Source organism: Typopeltis vanoorti, chromosome 6 (genome assembly GCF_054136105.1).
Source record: "Typopeltis vanoorti isolate ZY-2024b chromosome 6, IOZ_Tvanoo_1.0, whole genome shotgun sequence".
Lineage (NCBI taxonomy): Eukaryota > Metazoa > Arthropoda > Arachnida > Uropygi > Thelyphonidae > Typopeltis > Typopeltis vanoorti.
Window position 1 is genome coordinate 92,441,140 of NC_143554.1, and position 18,146 is coordinate 92,459,285.

Below are 18,146 nucleotides of genomic sequence, written 5' to 3' on the forward strand. Positions count from 1 at the left end.
AATGTTTTACTTGTTCTATAGATTCTCCATTCAGAATGTTGAAGATTTCTACATTCTCGCTTATTTTCACAGTCTTGTTCTTTTTACTGCTGATATTCATACCACATTTATTACAGCAGTTTTTTCAGTTTAGTCAGGGAATTCTGCACACTTGTACTAGATTTATATAGGGCTATAACATCGTCTTCATAAAGTAAAGAGCTGACATTACACTTCCAATTTTAATGTCAGGTTTAATAGCACTTTCCTCCAAAATTTTAACCCATGTAGATGATGAATATCAGTGGAGATAACATGCACCCTTGTCTTACACCTGATTTAACATCAGACCATATTCCTCTACCTCCTTCAATTAACTGCTGACTTCCAACTCAGATATAGACTATGTATTGCTTAATATAATGTCCCCGTTTACACGACATAACTGTAGCGATTTGAACAGGTTTTCACTTGACACCTTGCTATATGCCTTTTCCAGATCTACGAAACATAATACAGATCGTTATTGTATTCCCATGATTTCCCAACTATTTGTCCCAAAGTTAAAATCTGATCCTCACAACCTCTGTTTAGCCTGAATCCAACTTGTTCTTCTCCAAGCTCCCCTTCCACTATTTTTCTTAACATTTTATAAAGTATACTTGCATAAATCTTACCAGGAACACTCGTTGGAGAAATTCCATGTAATGCTCACATTCAGTTTTATTTCCTTTTTTATAGATGGGCACTGTCATAGCTCTACTACAATCATCTGAAATTCGATTCTGTATCCAGGTATTCTGAATTATGCAGTGTAGCGACTGTAACACTTTTATATCTCTATATTTGAGAATCTCTGGTCAAATATCATTGTCCCAGCTGTCTTTGCACATTTTAGGTTTTTGTTGATTTTCTACTTCAAGTATTGTTATATATTCCTGATTGCATTCCTGTCGAGTGTTTTCTACAACCGCATTGATACTGCTTGTTTCATTCACCAATCTATTCAATTAATCATTCCAGACATCCATGTAGAATATCTTTATCCTCAGATGTCACTTTTATATCTTTGATTCCTTTTTACGGTACTCTCTCTTCCATTTCGGAACTTTTTCAATAGGTCTCTAGAATATTTTACTAACTTCCGGATATTTATTTTCTTTATTCTTACAAAAATATTCATATGGTTTTTGTTTGTCCAGCTTTACACAGTACTTCGCTTTCTTAAACTTTTACCTGTATCCTCTCAGAGAACAAGCTGATTTACTTCCCAGTAATTTTCGATACGCTTTCTCTTTTGCCTTTACATTAAATTCCTATTTAACTTCCTCAGTCCACCATGCAGTTCTGATTATTTCTATCCTTGCAGACAACTTCACCACATGTCTCTCTGGCCGAATCATTCGATGTTTGGTTTGCACTGAAATCTCCAAGGTTTGGTTCTTGTTTTCATTTTTTAAAAATTTATTCTTGAATAAAATTTATTTCTTAGATTCTAGTGGCTACGTTTAACCACTGAATCAACTTCGATTCGCTTTAAAACTCTTACATATTCTTCTTTTTAATGCCATATTCAATTTTATCCTGCTCAGAACTAAATGGAGATCACTTCCAATTTCAAATCCTTTGTATATGCTTGTATCCGAAACAGCATGAAAGCATCACAATTAAGAATAAAAGTCAATGAGTCTTTTCTTATATCTTGCATCTTCTCTCCATCATGTGAATTTGTGCACATTTTTATGATGAAACATGGTGCTAGTAATAAATAGGCCATGTCCTGAACAGAAATATAGTAGCACTTACCGTTATTGTTAGCCTTGCTCTTTCCTCCAAATTATCCTCAAACATTTCTATATGTCATAATTTCCTACTCAGCTATTTATATCTCCAACAAGGACCAACGTTTCCTTTTTCGTTGTGCCAGCTGTCTTCTCTAATGCCTAGAAAAATTCCTCAACTTCTACCATAGTAGAACCACAAATAAGTCTCACTGTTCAGTTTCTCATACTGATATTTACCCACTTCATTTTAGTTGATGCTGCCATACAAGAAGATTATCCTGATGTTTACTGTTGAATACTATAGCTACTCCTTTACTTATTGTCATTGCCTGAATATAACATCTTGTATTTGTTTTTCGGAAAAATATCAACTGTTTTCTCTTCTTTGTTCCAGCAATGCCTGTCATGGCGATCTGATACTTATCCATTTCTTCTGCTGTTCTCATTTCTTTCTTTATTGAGGCGACTTGTGTTGATGGGGCCAATCATGAACTTTGCTCATGTTTAGTTGGGATTTGTTCTAGTAGCTGACTTGTTGCTGTTCACCTTGGTTCTCTGACGAAAACGTTGAGTGCTTTTGTTTAACTAGATAACGCCCCAGCCGACAAGAACTTCAATCATGTGTACTATCATTTTGCATGTTGATTTAAGCCAATAGCCAATCATTTTGGTCGTCTAAATCTCAAGCTGCTAACCCATCCTTGTTGGTTCAGTATCCAAGTTGATGCCTGCTAACGTTGGGAACCACGAGAAGCTGAGAACTGGACATTAGAAACCTCTGTTCAGTTTTCTGCATTCTTAAAAAGGCGAAGTGCAGGTCGCTTATCTGTTATCCAGGTTTGACCCTTAAGTCCTCCCCACCCCCAAGAAAGGACTAGAAAGTTAAATAGAAGAATGAGAATCAACAAAGCAAAAAATCAGGGAAGAAACTGCATAACAATAAATCGAAAATAAACAAACGCAGTTGAAAAACAGAAAAAAGCAATATAAAAAAGAGATGGTAATTCTAGTAGCAAATTATTTTCTTCCTTCCATCTCAAATACTTCTCGTCAAGCAGGCTACAGTAATTCCGTTATTATTCCCTATATCCAGAGTACCTCAAAAAAATAGTCATGACTCAAAAATATCTTTGTACTGCTTCTAAACTTCATTTAAAGCTGGTTTCCCTTATCCTCGCTCTCTCTCTCTCTCTCTCTCTCTCTCTCCTAAGGATCCACTACCTCTGCTCTATGTTCCAAGTGTTTTCAAGATTCCTTGTTCTTGCAAATTATCTTATTTTGATCAAATTGGGAGATCTTCCAACGTCCCTCTAGAAGAACACAAAAAATATACATTTGCCACCATACAGTAGCTATGATCTCCTAGTCTAGCTGACCATGTTTAGGATACCTTGCACAGAATCAAATGAAAAAACAACAACAAAAAACTACTATGCTTCACTGCATCAAATATAAGCTTGGAAGACGTTTCTTAGAATCAACAGCGGATTTGTTTCTTTTGTGTGGCTTATAAAATTTTGAGATAAAACCTCTGATTTGGGTCCCCATATCCTATGGTTACTCCAAGGCAAATAAAACAATTCTCCAAATTTACCCAATGATCAATAGACGTAGTCAGTTAAGTTCAGACAACAAGTTGCTTCTTTACAAATCAGTCATCAGGCCAATATGTGGATCACCAGCCTGGAGTCACGCATCACCCCGCAACATCAAAAGTGCTCAAAACTATCCAGAATAAATGCTGCGCAAGTCTTTTTATGTTCCCTGGTTCATCAGAAACTCACAACTTCATCGAGAGGCTGACATTCCTGATATTCTCGCGTTCCTTCATCATAGTGCTTTCGGGTATTTTTCACAAGCATCTATCCATCCTAATCAATTAATACGACTCGCAGTTGATTATAATGAACATGACTTCATAAAACATAAACGTCCTAAAGCAGTTCTTCTGAACTGGATCTAAACACAGACTCACTACCCACAACTGGCGAACCTTGTGCTCATCAACTATCCTTTCGTATCTGTTAAGGAAGTGAAAACCATGGACTTAATCTCCATCTTATCAGTTCAGTCAAAAAAAGTCAAAATCTTGTTATATTCCTGGATTTGGCCCTCACTGATAGCGTGTTAATAATGTCCGTCCTTGGGCTTTCCATTCTGGAAGTGTCCGCGCTGTTAGCCTAGTGGCTGTGCGCTTCGCAATCAGTAGCAATACTCACTTTTTTTTTTTTTTTTTTTTACATTATTTGTAATCATAAAAGACCCTACGGTTAGAGTGTCCTAGGTTCGATTCCCGTCGACGACATGAGGAGCTTAAGAATCTTTCTCAGCCAGAGCCAAGTTAGCCAGTCTTGGGCGTGAACAGCAGGGTTTTCCCCCAATTTTATCTGGAGTTTTTCATCCTGCAAGCAGACAAACTGGCCTGAACACGCAGGCTACAGTCATAGGGTGTAGTACTTAATCCTTCATTAGGATGGCTCAAGCAGTTCTAAGGGGCCGTCGAGGAACGGGGGAACCCCACAAAATAAAATAAATCGGTGGTAGGTTTTTGTTTGTCTCTGAATGAAGCCACCTCTGGGTGTCCTGTGCTGGAATGATTCCTGATCAGGACTGATGAGTTTAGTGATCTTTTCGGGTCGCACATTGAGATTTAGTGATTTTTTAGATCACTCACAGTTTTTGGAGAGGAACTCCCACACTCTAACAGATTTCTGCTAGGAGGAGTCACCGCTGAGTGTCCTGAAGTGACGAGATTAGAGTGATATTTTCGAATCACTCATTGAGATTTAGGACGGTCTTTTAAATCACTCACAGTTTTTGCAGATGATCTTCCGCTCTTTAATAGGAGGTTGAAACCAGTCTGAGTAGCGATTCTTCATAATGCAAAAACATTATGGGATCCTGAGGTAATTGATGTAATGTCAGAGTCCTCTATATACAAATAGACTAGTTGTGAAGATATTTCACGTTGGTTTGCTCACAAGAAAAAAAAAAAAAAAAAACAGCGATGAAGGATAGGATCACTTTTCTTCAATGAAAAAAAAATGGCAATTCTGTACCAGATTAATTATTTATAATGAACACATTCAGAGGGGTAAATTATTATTTTAAGTAGCAATACTCACTTTTTTTTTTTTTTTTTACATTATTTGTAATCACAAAAGACCCTACGGTTGCCGGTCTGGTTGGCCTAGTGGTTAACGTATCTGCTCTCCTGTCAAAAGACTGCAGCTTCGAATCGCGCCGTGGGGATAGATGGGATGTTTGTGGAAAAATACTAGTGGTGGTTGTCGGCGCTAGATGGCGTTGGTGTAGATGATGAACGTAGTTGAGTGGTGGAGACGGAGAGTTCAAGGGTAGTTGACCTCCCTCTTTGGACTCCCTGGAGGCGCTATGTAATAATAATAATTATGAGACTGTAAATTAAATATGATAGACTGCAGTTTTTTATTAATTAAATAAAATGCATTAATCATTTAATATAGAGAAAAGCATCTTCACCTTCCTTCCTCTTAGTAGAAAGAGGGCACGAAATTTTTGTGTGCATCTTAGTGTCATTTTTGCTACAGCAAATTAAAATGAATTTAGAATCAAAGAAGCATCCATAGTTTAATTTTAAGGAAGTGCAATTACGAGAAGCGTAAATTTCAGGTAGTGAATAAGGAATATTTATTCGTGTGTCTGTGTGTGTAGAATAGTTTGTATAAAAATTCTTATTAAAAAAATAATAATAATAACCGACAATGTGGATCTATTTCGTCACTGAGTTTTTTTTTTTTTTTTCCATAAACAGGGCTATTTCTATTGGTCTCCGAAGTAAGAGAACTCTTACACGTCTGTTTTGGCGTACTGACTAATATCTGTCGACAGCGGTCTTGCATCATTCATTTCATTGAGGTTTGCTAGTTGCAATGAGTTCTGTATCATTGTCTAATTTAATGGATAAAGTAAGTTTGGAAGAGGCAATTGTACAACAAGGGAATATTGTTAGGAATCTTAAAGCCGAGAAGGCCTCTAAAGAAAAGGTCGGTATCAGTTACTTAATGCGTTCCTCTCATATGTACGCTCTTAACAATATGTGACATTAAGCCCTAGTCGCGTTTGTTTTTATTGTATACATTTTCAGTTCACTGAAAGAGATAGGAAATAGTGGAAAGCATTTTTTACCCCTTCATACAGTTCTATTAGTCTACTTATTTTTTACACTAAGTCTTCAACTAAACTTCAAATCAGTCATGACTTCAGCTTCTTCGTATGGTATGTATACGAAGAAACTGAAGTTGTAGCTTTATGATTACTATCCGAGAGCATCCCTATGGAATTTCAGGAAACAACTTCACGCTACATTAATTTACTTCTTATCGATTAGCCCACGCTAGGCTATCGTAAATGAAGTTTTCTGTTAACACATGTGTTTTCTGGCTGTATATTGGTGAAAAACCCGAGTTTCCGATCGAGAGGGGGGGGGGGGGAGATCTTTGCCACGTGCATATGCGATTGGCAGTCACCACTTGAAACATTTCAAGTGGTGACTCGTGTTATGGTGAGAATCGAACCCAGATTTTTTTTTTACAATGGAAGGTGAAAGGCATGTGGCACATTCAAATATGCTATGGAGGTACTTATTAACTAATTCACTTGAATATATATCAGCGTTTATTATTTAATTCATTTTCAATTTTGAAATATTTCAGAATAGAAAAACTCAATTTATTTAAGTTAAGGAATATTACATCCCATATTGTTATTTAACCGAATAAGAAACTCAAAGAGTTTCATGTCGAATATAGAAACTATATAAAGTTCGGCGATTCCAAGCGTAAGCAAATACCTGGATAGTGCAACACCTGACCCATTTGGTAGTGCAAACTGAGGCAACTCGTAGTAAGGGTGGAGCAAGCTCCGATCATTATTCTTGGTATTTACCCATAATGTGAATCAAATCCAATAGATACTGGACTCTTATGTTCCAACATCTACAGTTTCTTCAACAGTCCACAGAGTTCCTATTCCATACATTCCAGGAATCTCAGAACCTATAGGTAGAATTTTAAAAAAGTATCAATTGATTCCAACATATATTCCTATCAACAAAATTTCTTCTTTATTACCTTCTACAAAGGATAAACTGTCTTCTCTATCTTTGGCTGGCGTTTACCAAATACCATTCGAATGCAGTGTCTCTTATTTTGGACAAACTGGCCGTTCTTTGGAAAAAAGAATAAAAGAACATCAATATTATATTGATTATAAGAAACCTCTGAAGTCTGGTCTGGTGCAGCATAGTATTGACTCTACTCATAGTGTCCAGTGGGATAAAGCAGTTCTCCTTCATAGATGCAGATTCAAATATGAACGCTTATTAAAAGAAAGTTGTGAAACTATCTTACACCAACCGAATTTAAATAGAAATGACTGTATGTCTCTCTCAAAGATCTGGGAGACTTTTATCTTATGTAAAAAACCATTTATCTTAATAGATTAAATTTGTTATTTCTATTATTTCCTAGCACGCGGTAACAATTGTATTTTAATAGGTGATCCACCGAACATGTTGCCTATATTCCATTCCTATTACTGTTACAGACACTGAAGATGTACTATTAATTTTAGTACGAAATATCTGTCCTTTTACTAATTAAAGATATCACTGTGGTTTTTACGTGTTACTTTATTATTTATATTATTATGCAGAAATGAAAGTCATATTAAGGACATGTTACAGATTCAATGGAATAAGATGACTTGTGATTAAACAAAGAGGTATTTATTTTAAGAATCATCTAAAAGTGACATGAAGAAATAATATAGGATACAAATCCATTATAAAGTATATATTACAATAATATTAAAGAAAAAGGAGAGTAAGAAGGAATTTTTTTTTTTTTAAATGCTGATTCTGTGAGCAGAAGTACCAAACAAGTGTATGACTCAATCCTTTTTCCTGGTGGGAAAAGCTATATCATTGAGGCTGTTGTGATGCATCTATGTCAAGAGTTCTTTTGGCAGACACTGATGACTTGAAAGGTAAAAAGTATGCCATGTGAGAGAGAGAGAGAGAGTTATTGGAAGAAGTGAAAGGAAGAGTGAGAGTATAGATATGGTATGCTGAAACACTATGATGGAGGCAAGTTGAGGAAGGCCATGATTATGAATAGATCATCCTGTATATCAATGATTGGAAGGACTTGTATTCTTTCTCAAGACACCTAACAGAAGTTAGGTGTCTTGAGAAAGCACTGTTCACTAGAAGTGTAGAATCAGAAAAACTAGAGTTATTAGAGGGGGGGGATGCTTGCAAGCGTGTGAGAATGACTAAGAAATGTTAATCTATTCTATCATTTAAGAAAATTGAATGGAGTAGTCAACACAATGTGTAAAGATAGTTGTGGGCATACTGAGGATACTGTGATTTACATACACACAATACCAGACAGGAAGATGCAAGAGTAGTTTTTGGCATTGGTTGATACAGCCATGCAAAACGTTATAGGCACTATTGAGATTTGGTTGACTGCAGGAATATTGTATTGTAGAGAGAGAGAGAGAGAGAGAGAGAATAAGAGGGAGAGAGAGAGATGGTTGCTGCAATAGGATGCAGGAGAGGATGTTGAAGGTATATCATACAACAGAAGGATGAGTGTGGGCCAAGTAATTATTTTGTGGGACTTTTAACAATGGGAATATTCATATAGCAAGAAAAAAGTGAAAATTTTTCACCTATTAAGAGGTAATTACTCAAAAAAAAAAAAGCTTGTGATGGAAAGGATTTCTGGTTTGTGAGTACTGGATCTAGTGATAATATATCTGGGGGATTCATTCATAGCCAAGGTGCTATATTGTCTAGGTGGAATGACCATGTAGTCATGACTCAGGAGGTTGCCAGACACATGGAATTTTCAGTTAAGAAGGAACATATATATATTAATTATAGGTAGGTGATAATGACATACTTAGGATACAGCTTGAATCATTGGCCATTGTACATGAATCTGGAAGGAAGGATGTTAGCATTGCAACAGGTGGTTAAGGGATGTGTGAAGGAAGCAGTGTTAGACTGTGTGTGTGTATGTGTGTATAATATATATATATATATATATATATAGAAAGTTTTTATACCTTGAGTATAATATACATTAAAGATACCAAGCTATTTTAAATATAAGCCTGGTTTTAATCCATTTCCCGAGTAAGCAAAGAGACAAGTAAGTCAAGTTTGCGCCTGCAAGTAGTACAAGTCTGGGTGACCCCCACACACACATAGGCAACTCGTGGTAAAAGGTGGAATAAGCTCTGAACACTATTCTTAGTATTTACCCTTAATGCAAAGCACATCTCCTTGAGGAGATGTATGATGATGATGATGTTGCCTAAGACTTGCACTATGTTGCTGTTCACCCAGACTTGCACTACTTGCAGGTGCAAACTTGACTTACTTGTCTGTTTGCTTAATTGGGAAATGGATTAAAACCAGGCTTATATTTAAAATAGCTTGGTATCTTTAACGTATATTATACCCAAGGTAAAAAACTTTCTACATCTATCTCTCATCCTGAGATTTTTAATATGGTCAAAGCACCTTATGGTAACTTGTTTTGGTAAAATATTTATAAGCTCTGTATTACTTAAATCTTGGTATTTCTAAGCCTGGCTCCCACTGATGAGACCTTAATAAAGGTCGAAACCGGTCTGGGTAGTGGCCCCTTGCCTTTAATGCATAGCATCATACATCTCCTCAAGGAGATGTATGATGCTTTGCATTACGGGTAAATACTAAGAATAGTGATCAGAGCTTATTCCACCTTTACCACGAGTTGCCTAAGACCTTGCACTTGTCGGGTCACCCAGACTTGCACTACTTGCAGGCGCAAACTTGACTTACTTGTCTGTTTGCTTACTTGGGAAATGGATTAAAACCAGGCTTATATTTAAAATAGCTTGGTATCTTTAATATATATATGGGGACCTGTGTAGCTCAATGGATGTGGCGTTTGCACACCACGGTGCTTAACCGCACGAAGGAAGACTTTGTTTCGAATATAGTCAGCGAATGGAGGAAATTTTTCTAAGCCTTTTTTCGACCGGTTCCTGAGTTAGTTGATCTCTGGCATGGGAAAGTGGGTTTTTTCTCCTGGAAACTCGGGTTTTTCGTCCCATAAACTCAAGAAAGTCGACCGTAGAACCCACAGTATTTCAGACATTAAATATATTGTGTTAAGGTTAGGGACCACGAGATGGCGACACTTGTGCCATCTCTCTTCACTGCGTGCTGCTTAATTAGTGATAGCCTTGGGCCAGTTATCTCTGATTGGCTGCCAGTGGAGATTGAACTGCCCACTCAGTCTTCAAAAGTTAGATAGGGTAAACAGCCTCGCCTACTCCCTGTACGGGAACAAAAAAGGCATTAGCTGATTTTTTGATGATACACACACACACACACACACACAAAGTAAGGAGTATAAATCAGATCAGAGTTAAATGGACTCCTGCGTAATGATGAGCAAGCAGGAGCTGCAAAAAAAAATGTTAAATAGCAAGCTTACAAGTCAGGTAAGATAAGAAGAATGACTGTCATGGTAAGAAAGCAACATCATATGAGAAGAAATTAGCTGAGAAGGGTAAAGGAAATCCTAAAGACTTCTTTCAGTGTGCTGATGGTAGTGAAATGACAGAAGCAGATGAAGTAGTCAAGTGACTGCTTTGCAAGGGTCTGTCATCCTGGTGAATATATTTCAGTGACATATGACAGGAACTGATTTGGGAATAGAAATTGGTGAATTGGAGTGCTCAGGATATTAAAAAATTTCACTGCAAATATGGTCATCAGCGTAGACAGTATATTAATTCGCATACTGCGAGAATGTGCAAGGAAATTGATGACGCTTCTGACTGGGCTGTTTGACTTCAACTCTGGTAAAATCCCAAGGAAGTAAGAGAAAGAAATAATTCCATTACATAAAGGAGGTTACAAGACTATCGTAGCAAATTGTAGACCAGTTGGTATAAAGTGGTAAGGGTATTGGAGAAAGTGTCAAAGATAAAATTCAGCCCATTCCAGCATGTTTTTGTGAAGGGTGGGTCATACATATTTAATTTACTCGCTTTTTTTGTGACAATAATATGCTAGGTTTTTGAAAAGCTCATTTGTGTAACAAAGTTCCACAAAGGGAAGAGGATATGATGCAAATGGAGATGGATACTGGTGGATAGTTATGGTAGCAGAGTACCCATAGCAAATGATATAGTGGAATTATGTAACGAATACTTCATCATAAATCATAGCGGTGTGAATGATGCTGTGCAACATGTAGAAGAGAGGCAAGAATTAGGAGAACTGAAGGCAAAAGAATCAGAGGTGTATCAAGTGTTGCTTGGTTAGATGTTAATAAGGCTGTGGGAATGGATGGCATATTATTATTATTATCATTATTATTGCACCTTCCATGGAATCAGTGGATTCATTTCATTCAACTGACAACACATTTATCATACCAAATCTTAAAATCCTTAACACTCCTTGCATTAGCAACAAATTCTGGTAATGCATTCCATTCACTGACAATTCTCCATATAAAAAATCTACTCCTCTTACCCCTCTTCACCATACTCTTACATAACCTCCAGGGATGGCCTCTGTTTTTTCCTCCTCTCGCAGACTACTCTTTTTATAATCTCATCTGGATTAATCCGATAAAATCCTCTCACTAACTTAAATGCCTCTATCATATCACATCACTTCTTCTTCCTATTCCACCAAACTCTGCAATCAAAATCTGCCAGTATTCCAAAGTCCTGATATTGTCTTAGTCGCTTATCTCTGGACCCTCTTCAATGTTTCCACATCACATTGAAAACCAGATGACCAGATTTGAGCACAATAGTCCAAGTGTGGTCTGCCCAGTGCTTTACAGTGGCACAACCACTTCCTTATCCCTACATGTTAGAGTACTTCTTATCATAGCAGCACTCACTATAATGTGCAGCCTTTGTGATGACTTTAGCAATATGCCCTCTAAACTTAAGTCTACTGTCAACTATCCCTTCCAAATCTCTAGTCTCATCCACTTCTTGCAGTACGGCACCATCAACATAGTGCACAGTCTTATATTTCTGCACTCCAAAATGCAACACCTTGCACTTATTGATATTAAAATTCCAACCCCACTCCTTTGTCCAAGTAAAAATTCTATTCAAATCTTCCTGAAGGAAATTAACATCAGCAGTGTTACTTATAAATCTCAACCACTCAGTCCATCAACTACAATGAACCGCAACTACCATCATTTACATCAACGCCATATACTGCCCATCATCACTAGTATTTTCACAGATGATCATAAACATCCATGCCCGAGGCGGGATTCGAACCTGCAGCCTTTTTGGCTGGAGAGCAGATACGCTGACCACTTGGCCAACCAGGCCGGCTAAAAAAAAAGTCTAACATGGGGCTTGAACCTATGATTCCAAGATCAAGAGTCTCATGCTTTACCAACTGAGCTGGCCTGGTACTATATTATGCATCTTTAATATACGTGTAAAATAAAATAAGTAGAAAAATCAATAAATAAATTAATCAATATTTATTTTATGTTTATTATGTTTTATTGATTTATAAAAAATATTCGCATATGCATTAAGGAGATTCTTTAAGTCCATCTTTATTTAACACAATTATAAGATGAAATAATAGCAGAATTTGAAAATTAGACATTAAATGAAATAAAAATTAAAAAAAAAACTTTGGATATGTAGATCTAGTATTATTGCTTATAATGAAGAGATCCTCCAAAGAGAATGATTTAAACAACAGATATGGAGTAATTTTCATTTGGAAATATTAGTAGAGAAAACAAAAATAGCAATTGCATATGATGACCCACTGAGATGTAAATTGAAACAAAATGGAGAAATTTATTATTATTAACATCTGACCTCCATGAAGTTAGAGACTTGTTGTCTGAGGTACATACTATCACACACACAGTTTATTAGAACAGGTAATATTTTATTACCTGAAAACTTAATAAATCAGGCTGTTTAATTCATCATTATTAAAGATTAACAACAACAACAAAAAAAAAGGTTCAAAAGCAAGCAATTAAATCAGTATTATATCCAGTAGTATATTCAGTATTGATATATGTACCAAAAGAATGAAAATAAAACATGCCAAATGAAATATTAAGCAAACTTATTAATAACACAAATTTGACAAAATAAAAAAAATTAAAAACATCATTTGAAATCAATAAATGAATGGATTAAAAAATCATAATGGACTGATCATATAAATAGAACGTACTGAGAATAGTAAGAAATTAAAAGAAACTATTTAAAGTCTTGTTGTACAGAAGTGTTTTATTGCATTAAAGTGTGTGTGCGTTTGTGCACATAGTTTTGTGTATATAAAACTAAGTGAACATCTCCCTTTTGTTTATTAAGTTGTAACCAGATAAATAGTTTCAAGGGATCATTGAACTCTTAACTTCAGCTATATTTTTTTCTTTGATTCTTTATTTTTTTATATTCATTTGTAAACTAGCACTTTGTTGTTTCACTTGATAGCAGTTGTTCCTGTTTTGGTTCACTTGACTAGCCTTAATTTCATGTGGTTGGAGCTGTGGTCATTGACTTTTCTACTTTATATTTTGATTGTAGGAGTATGTCAGCACTGCTTTAGAACAGTAAAATCATGCCAGTATTAAATCTTAGCTGATTAAAATGGAATATTGATTTATATTGATGTTGAATATCAATATATAATAGTGGTTGAAATTATTAAACTGATACTTTTAAACGTATTGATTGGAACTATTGTTCTAATAATAACTTGCTGAATATAGTCTTATATTTATTTATTTATTTTATTATTATTATTATTATTATTTTCAATTAATGTAGATGTATTTGTTTTGAATTGCCATTTGTAGTGATATTGGCATACTATAGCATATCAACAACTACTTTAGTTTATTAAAAAAATTTTCTACTGGGCTAAAAATTAAACTAAGCTTGCAACAAAATTATATTCTTGTTTAATTCTTTATCCAAGTTTGCATGTGAAGTATTTTCATGACTAGGCTAGAGGCTTTAGTATCATCAATTCTTTAGTATCCCATAATGCAAAACATACCTCCTTTCAGAAGTGTATATTGCTATACATAGCAATATACACTTCTGGAAGCAATATACAAATTTCTGGGGGAGAAAAATCTTCTATCTCTACAATAGTAGATATTACACAAAATGTCCTGATGTACAGCTGGAGTATTATATTATTATATCATTATGAGTTGATTTGTTGAGTGTTACCATTACAGCTAGTATTGGTTTCATCTAAATATAGTTTAATGTTCATTTTTTTTGTTATTGTCATCATCAGATGTCCATAGGATCAGACTTGTGTTGTACAAAGTTTTTCTACTGTTACAAAGTAAATTAGACTAGATGCAAAATGATATATTTGTTTTAATCCCATACCAAAGCATAAACAAACAAACTTTGCATGTGAAGTATCTTCACAACTATGCTACTTTTATGTAAAGGCTGTTAACTTCATGTCAATTGGCTCTGTCATAGTCTCTGCACTTGCCACACTTTCAGGCAGTGTTTTCCATCACCCACTGCTCTCCATCCAAAAACCAACTCCTAATCCTTTACACAGCTTCCAGGGATGGCCTCTTATCCCTCTCCAGGTCCTCCCCATTCTATGAAAAACACCATTCACATTAATCTGGCAGTAACTTCTTACCAACTTATGTCTCTCCTTCTCCTCCTGTCCACTGGACCTCTTAAATTGCATTCTGTCAATTTGTTTGCACACTCAGCATTCCAGAGACCAGAAACCAGTAAATTGTCTCTGAACTCTTTCCAGTATCTCCTTATCCTTTTGAAAAGCACAATAACCCATATACCTCCTGATCACAGCCTTATACAATGGAAGCATTACATCCTTACTTGTACACATCATTGCAATTAATCCTAAAAACTTTAGGTTGTTATCCACCATCACCCACTGATCCCTCATCTCTTCCACACTAAGATATCCCCACCCATTTCATACTCCATGTTCCATCTATGCTTTCTGAATTTTAAAAGCTTACTTCACAGTGAGTGGGGGTTACCAGTTGAGTGCTGCAATGCTATAACTCTTTACTTCTCGCAGTTCCTTCCAGCTTTGCACCATCTGCAAACAACTGCATATCACCATTCAAACCTTTCCCAATATCGTGAAACAGCAACAACCCTAAAGTATATCCTTGGGATCCACCATTAGCAACTTTCCTCTTCTGAGATATCGCTTCTCTGTTATTCCCCCATATGCAACTTGTTAATACATATCAGACAGCAACCTCCAACCCAGTGCACTAATCTGCTATCCAACTCCATCTGTTCCAATCTAATTACCACCTTGTCATGACAATATCAAAGACCTTTGCAAAATTTAAATATACCACCAAGTATGCATTTCAGTAGTCCAGTGAATCCGTCACCTTGTTATAATAAGTAATTTGATTGCTAAAGTATCTACTTGCTTATTATAACAAGTTAGCAAATTTTAGCAAACTCGCACTGTCCATCAAAGAGAATGCTGCAGTTGTCAAGCCACTTTTGAATCTTGGCTCTCATTATCCTCTCTAACATGATAATCATGACTCCAGACATGCAGATTAGCCTATATTTTGGAGCCTTAGTTTTATTGCCGCCCTTATGAAAGGGAACAGCGTTTCTCTCTTTTCACTCCTTTGGACCTTGGTCCAATCTAAAAAAAAAAGCATGCCAGTGCTGTTTTCTGCCTGGAACATTCCTTCAAAACGTGTGATAATATGTTATAAAGCTTATAGCCTTATTCACATAGTTTATTGAATTACTCATATATATCTCTTGCTCACCCACCATCAGTGCTGCCTTCTTCTCTTTTCAAAGCACTCAAGTTCTGCCCGATGTCACATTCATGAGAATGAAATAGCTTTTTATGAACTGCTCATTTAGTATCTCAAATATATCGATACTCTGCTATGGTTTTCATTTTACCAATCAATAACCTTCCATCATCATTAATCCTTCTCCTGGCCATGTGTCAAAAGATTTCCCTAGGATTTTTTATTTATTTATTTACTTTTTTTTTATTTGTTAGCTAACTTCTGTTCCTACTACACTTTAGCTTATTTCTTGTACTCCTCATACAATTGATTATTGCCACTAATCTTGCCACTGTGTTGCCTCCTTATTGGTATGCCTTACCTCTTCATTCATCCAGTTCACACCTTATTTAACCATATGTTCAAGCATTGCATTTGTTTTTATTTTTGAGTAAAGTCCAAGCAGCATTGATTCTTCTTTCATTTGGTTCTTCATTCCATGATGCTGCAAACCATCTCCTGAGCTTTTCATAATTGCCAACCTTATAGTTCCATATACTTTCCTTTGGGTGGTCTGAAAAGTTCTCGGCCTAACAATGAAAAAAAAACGAATCTATAATTTCAAAATTATTTTTATTTTTCAACATAATCTCCCTTAAGACTAATACATTTATTCCAGCAATGCTCCAGTGCCATTATCCCATCCCTATAGTTGTTCTCAATAAGATGTGCAAAATACCCCTCTACAGCTGCAATCATCTCTTGATTCGAAAAAAAAATGCTGACAGCAAAGAAGAGTTTTAGTTTTGGGAATAGATAGAAGTCAGAGGGAGCCAAATCTGGGGAATAGAGTGGATGTTCCAACAATTCATAGTGCAGATCCCTTAATTTTCCCATTGCCAAACACCTTTGTGGGCAGGTGCATTGTCCTGATGAAAGATGATTTTCTTCTTCTGCAAACAGGGTCTTTTGTCACGAATTTTTTCATCTAGTCTGGTTAAAAGATCAGAATAATAAACAAAATGCCTTTAGCATCCCAAAACATGGCTATCATGACCTTTCCTGCTGATGGAACCGACTTTGTCTTCTTTGACACTGAACAACCAGCTTCTGTCCACTGTTTGGATTCTGGTGTGTAATGGTGAATCTAAGTCTCCAATGTCGATTTATTACTATGGATCAACGCACAAAATCAGTTTTATTTTGTTAAAACACTCCAAGCACTGTTCAGAGATTTTCATGCGAGTGCGTTTTGATCTGCTGTGAGCAAATGTGGCACCCATCTTGCACAAAGCTTTTTCATTTGCATTTCATTCAAAATATATCCTACACATTCTTTGAAATGCCTATAGTCTCAGCAATTTCAGGCACTTTGACTTGCCAGTCATCAAATACCATATCATGCACTTGATCAATGATTTCTGGTGTTGTTACACTTTTTGGATGTTATTATTATTATTATTATTATTATTATTATTCCTGATACCTCCAAGGAGTCTGAAGACTCATCGCGGGAGGACATCTTCAACTCTCTCTACACCTTACCTCTACTACGAATCAACGCCATCTACCGCCCACCTCCAACACCACCACAATTAGTAATTTTTGTCTGTAAATTGCGTGTGTTCTGAAGGGCCGATTTGTATGTATGCGGGATGAAAAACCCGAGTTTCCGGGAGAAAAAACCCTGCTACCTCCGTATGAGATCGGCTAACTCACCATCGATTGAAATCGACCAGATAAAGATTCCTCCCGTCGCGACGAGAATCGAACTTAGGCCTATTCTTTCCTTAGGCCTATGTTCTTTACGTGGATCATCTTCAAGGCTGGTACGGCCATGTATAAACTCAGCAGCCCATTTCTTAATTGTCAAAAATGAAGGAGAAGAGTGTCCATAAACTTTTATGAACTTTGAATGAATTTCTTTTGGCGTTAAACCTTCTTTTGCAAAGAATTTTATAACTGCACGATACTCAATTTTATCCATTTCAAGCGATACAGACTTTTACTTCCGACAGCTGTGTAAAACAGCTGTGTACTAAACTACTGGATAGAATGAGTTGCAATTTCACATGGATGCTTATGACAGATGTGTACCAGTTTAGAAAAAAAAAATCTTGCCAATAGTGTTGCCATCATGGTCAATGCCAAGACCTTTTCAGACCATCCCTGTATAGCTGGCCACTTCATGGTCACTCACTAGCTAGAGGAAGATTTAACACCTCATTTTTAATAACATCTCCTCCTCCTCCCTTGTCTTCATGAAAAATATCATATTCTTCTATCTATATTCCTGTCAGGATGTCATTGTCATCCATCCACATCTCACAATGACAATTCTTGGGCATATGAACTTGATCAGTGCTAGAATTTCCTTTCCCTTATTGTGGATATTTTTGGCATTCTTATACAAACATAATGGTTCATTTCCAGTTTTATAACATATCCCATGGATAATACCTCTCAGATATGGAGAGAGTTAAGCATGTGCTTCTAATTTGTGCCATATTACATAATTATG

The 18,146-nt window shown here is 36.1% G+C and overlaps 1 protein-coding gene across 1 annotated transcript in view; it reads left to right on the forward strand.

The window, feature by feature from the left end:
* The first annotated feature begins 5,617 nt into the window (after positions 1 to 5,617).
* Positions 5,618 to 18,146, forward strand: part of LOC150105708 (histidine--tRNA ligase, cytoplasmic-like) — a 190,507-nt gene continuing 177,978 nt past the window's right edge. The window contains exon 1 of the mRNA XM_090394308.1: positions 5,618 to 5,788. Within this exon, the coding sequence (XP_090250434.1) occupies positions 5,675 to 5,788 (114 nt within the window). The 5' untranslated portion in view covers positions 5,618 to 5,674. The remainder of the gene's footprint in view (positions 5,789 to 18,146) is intronic.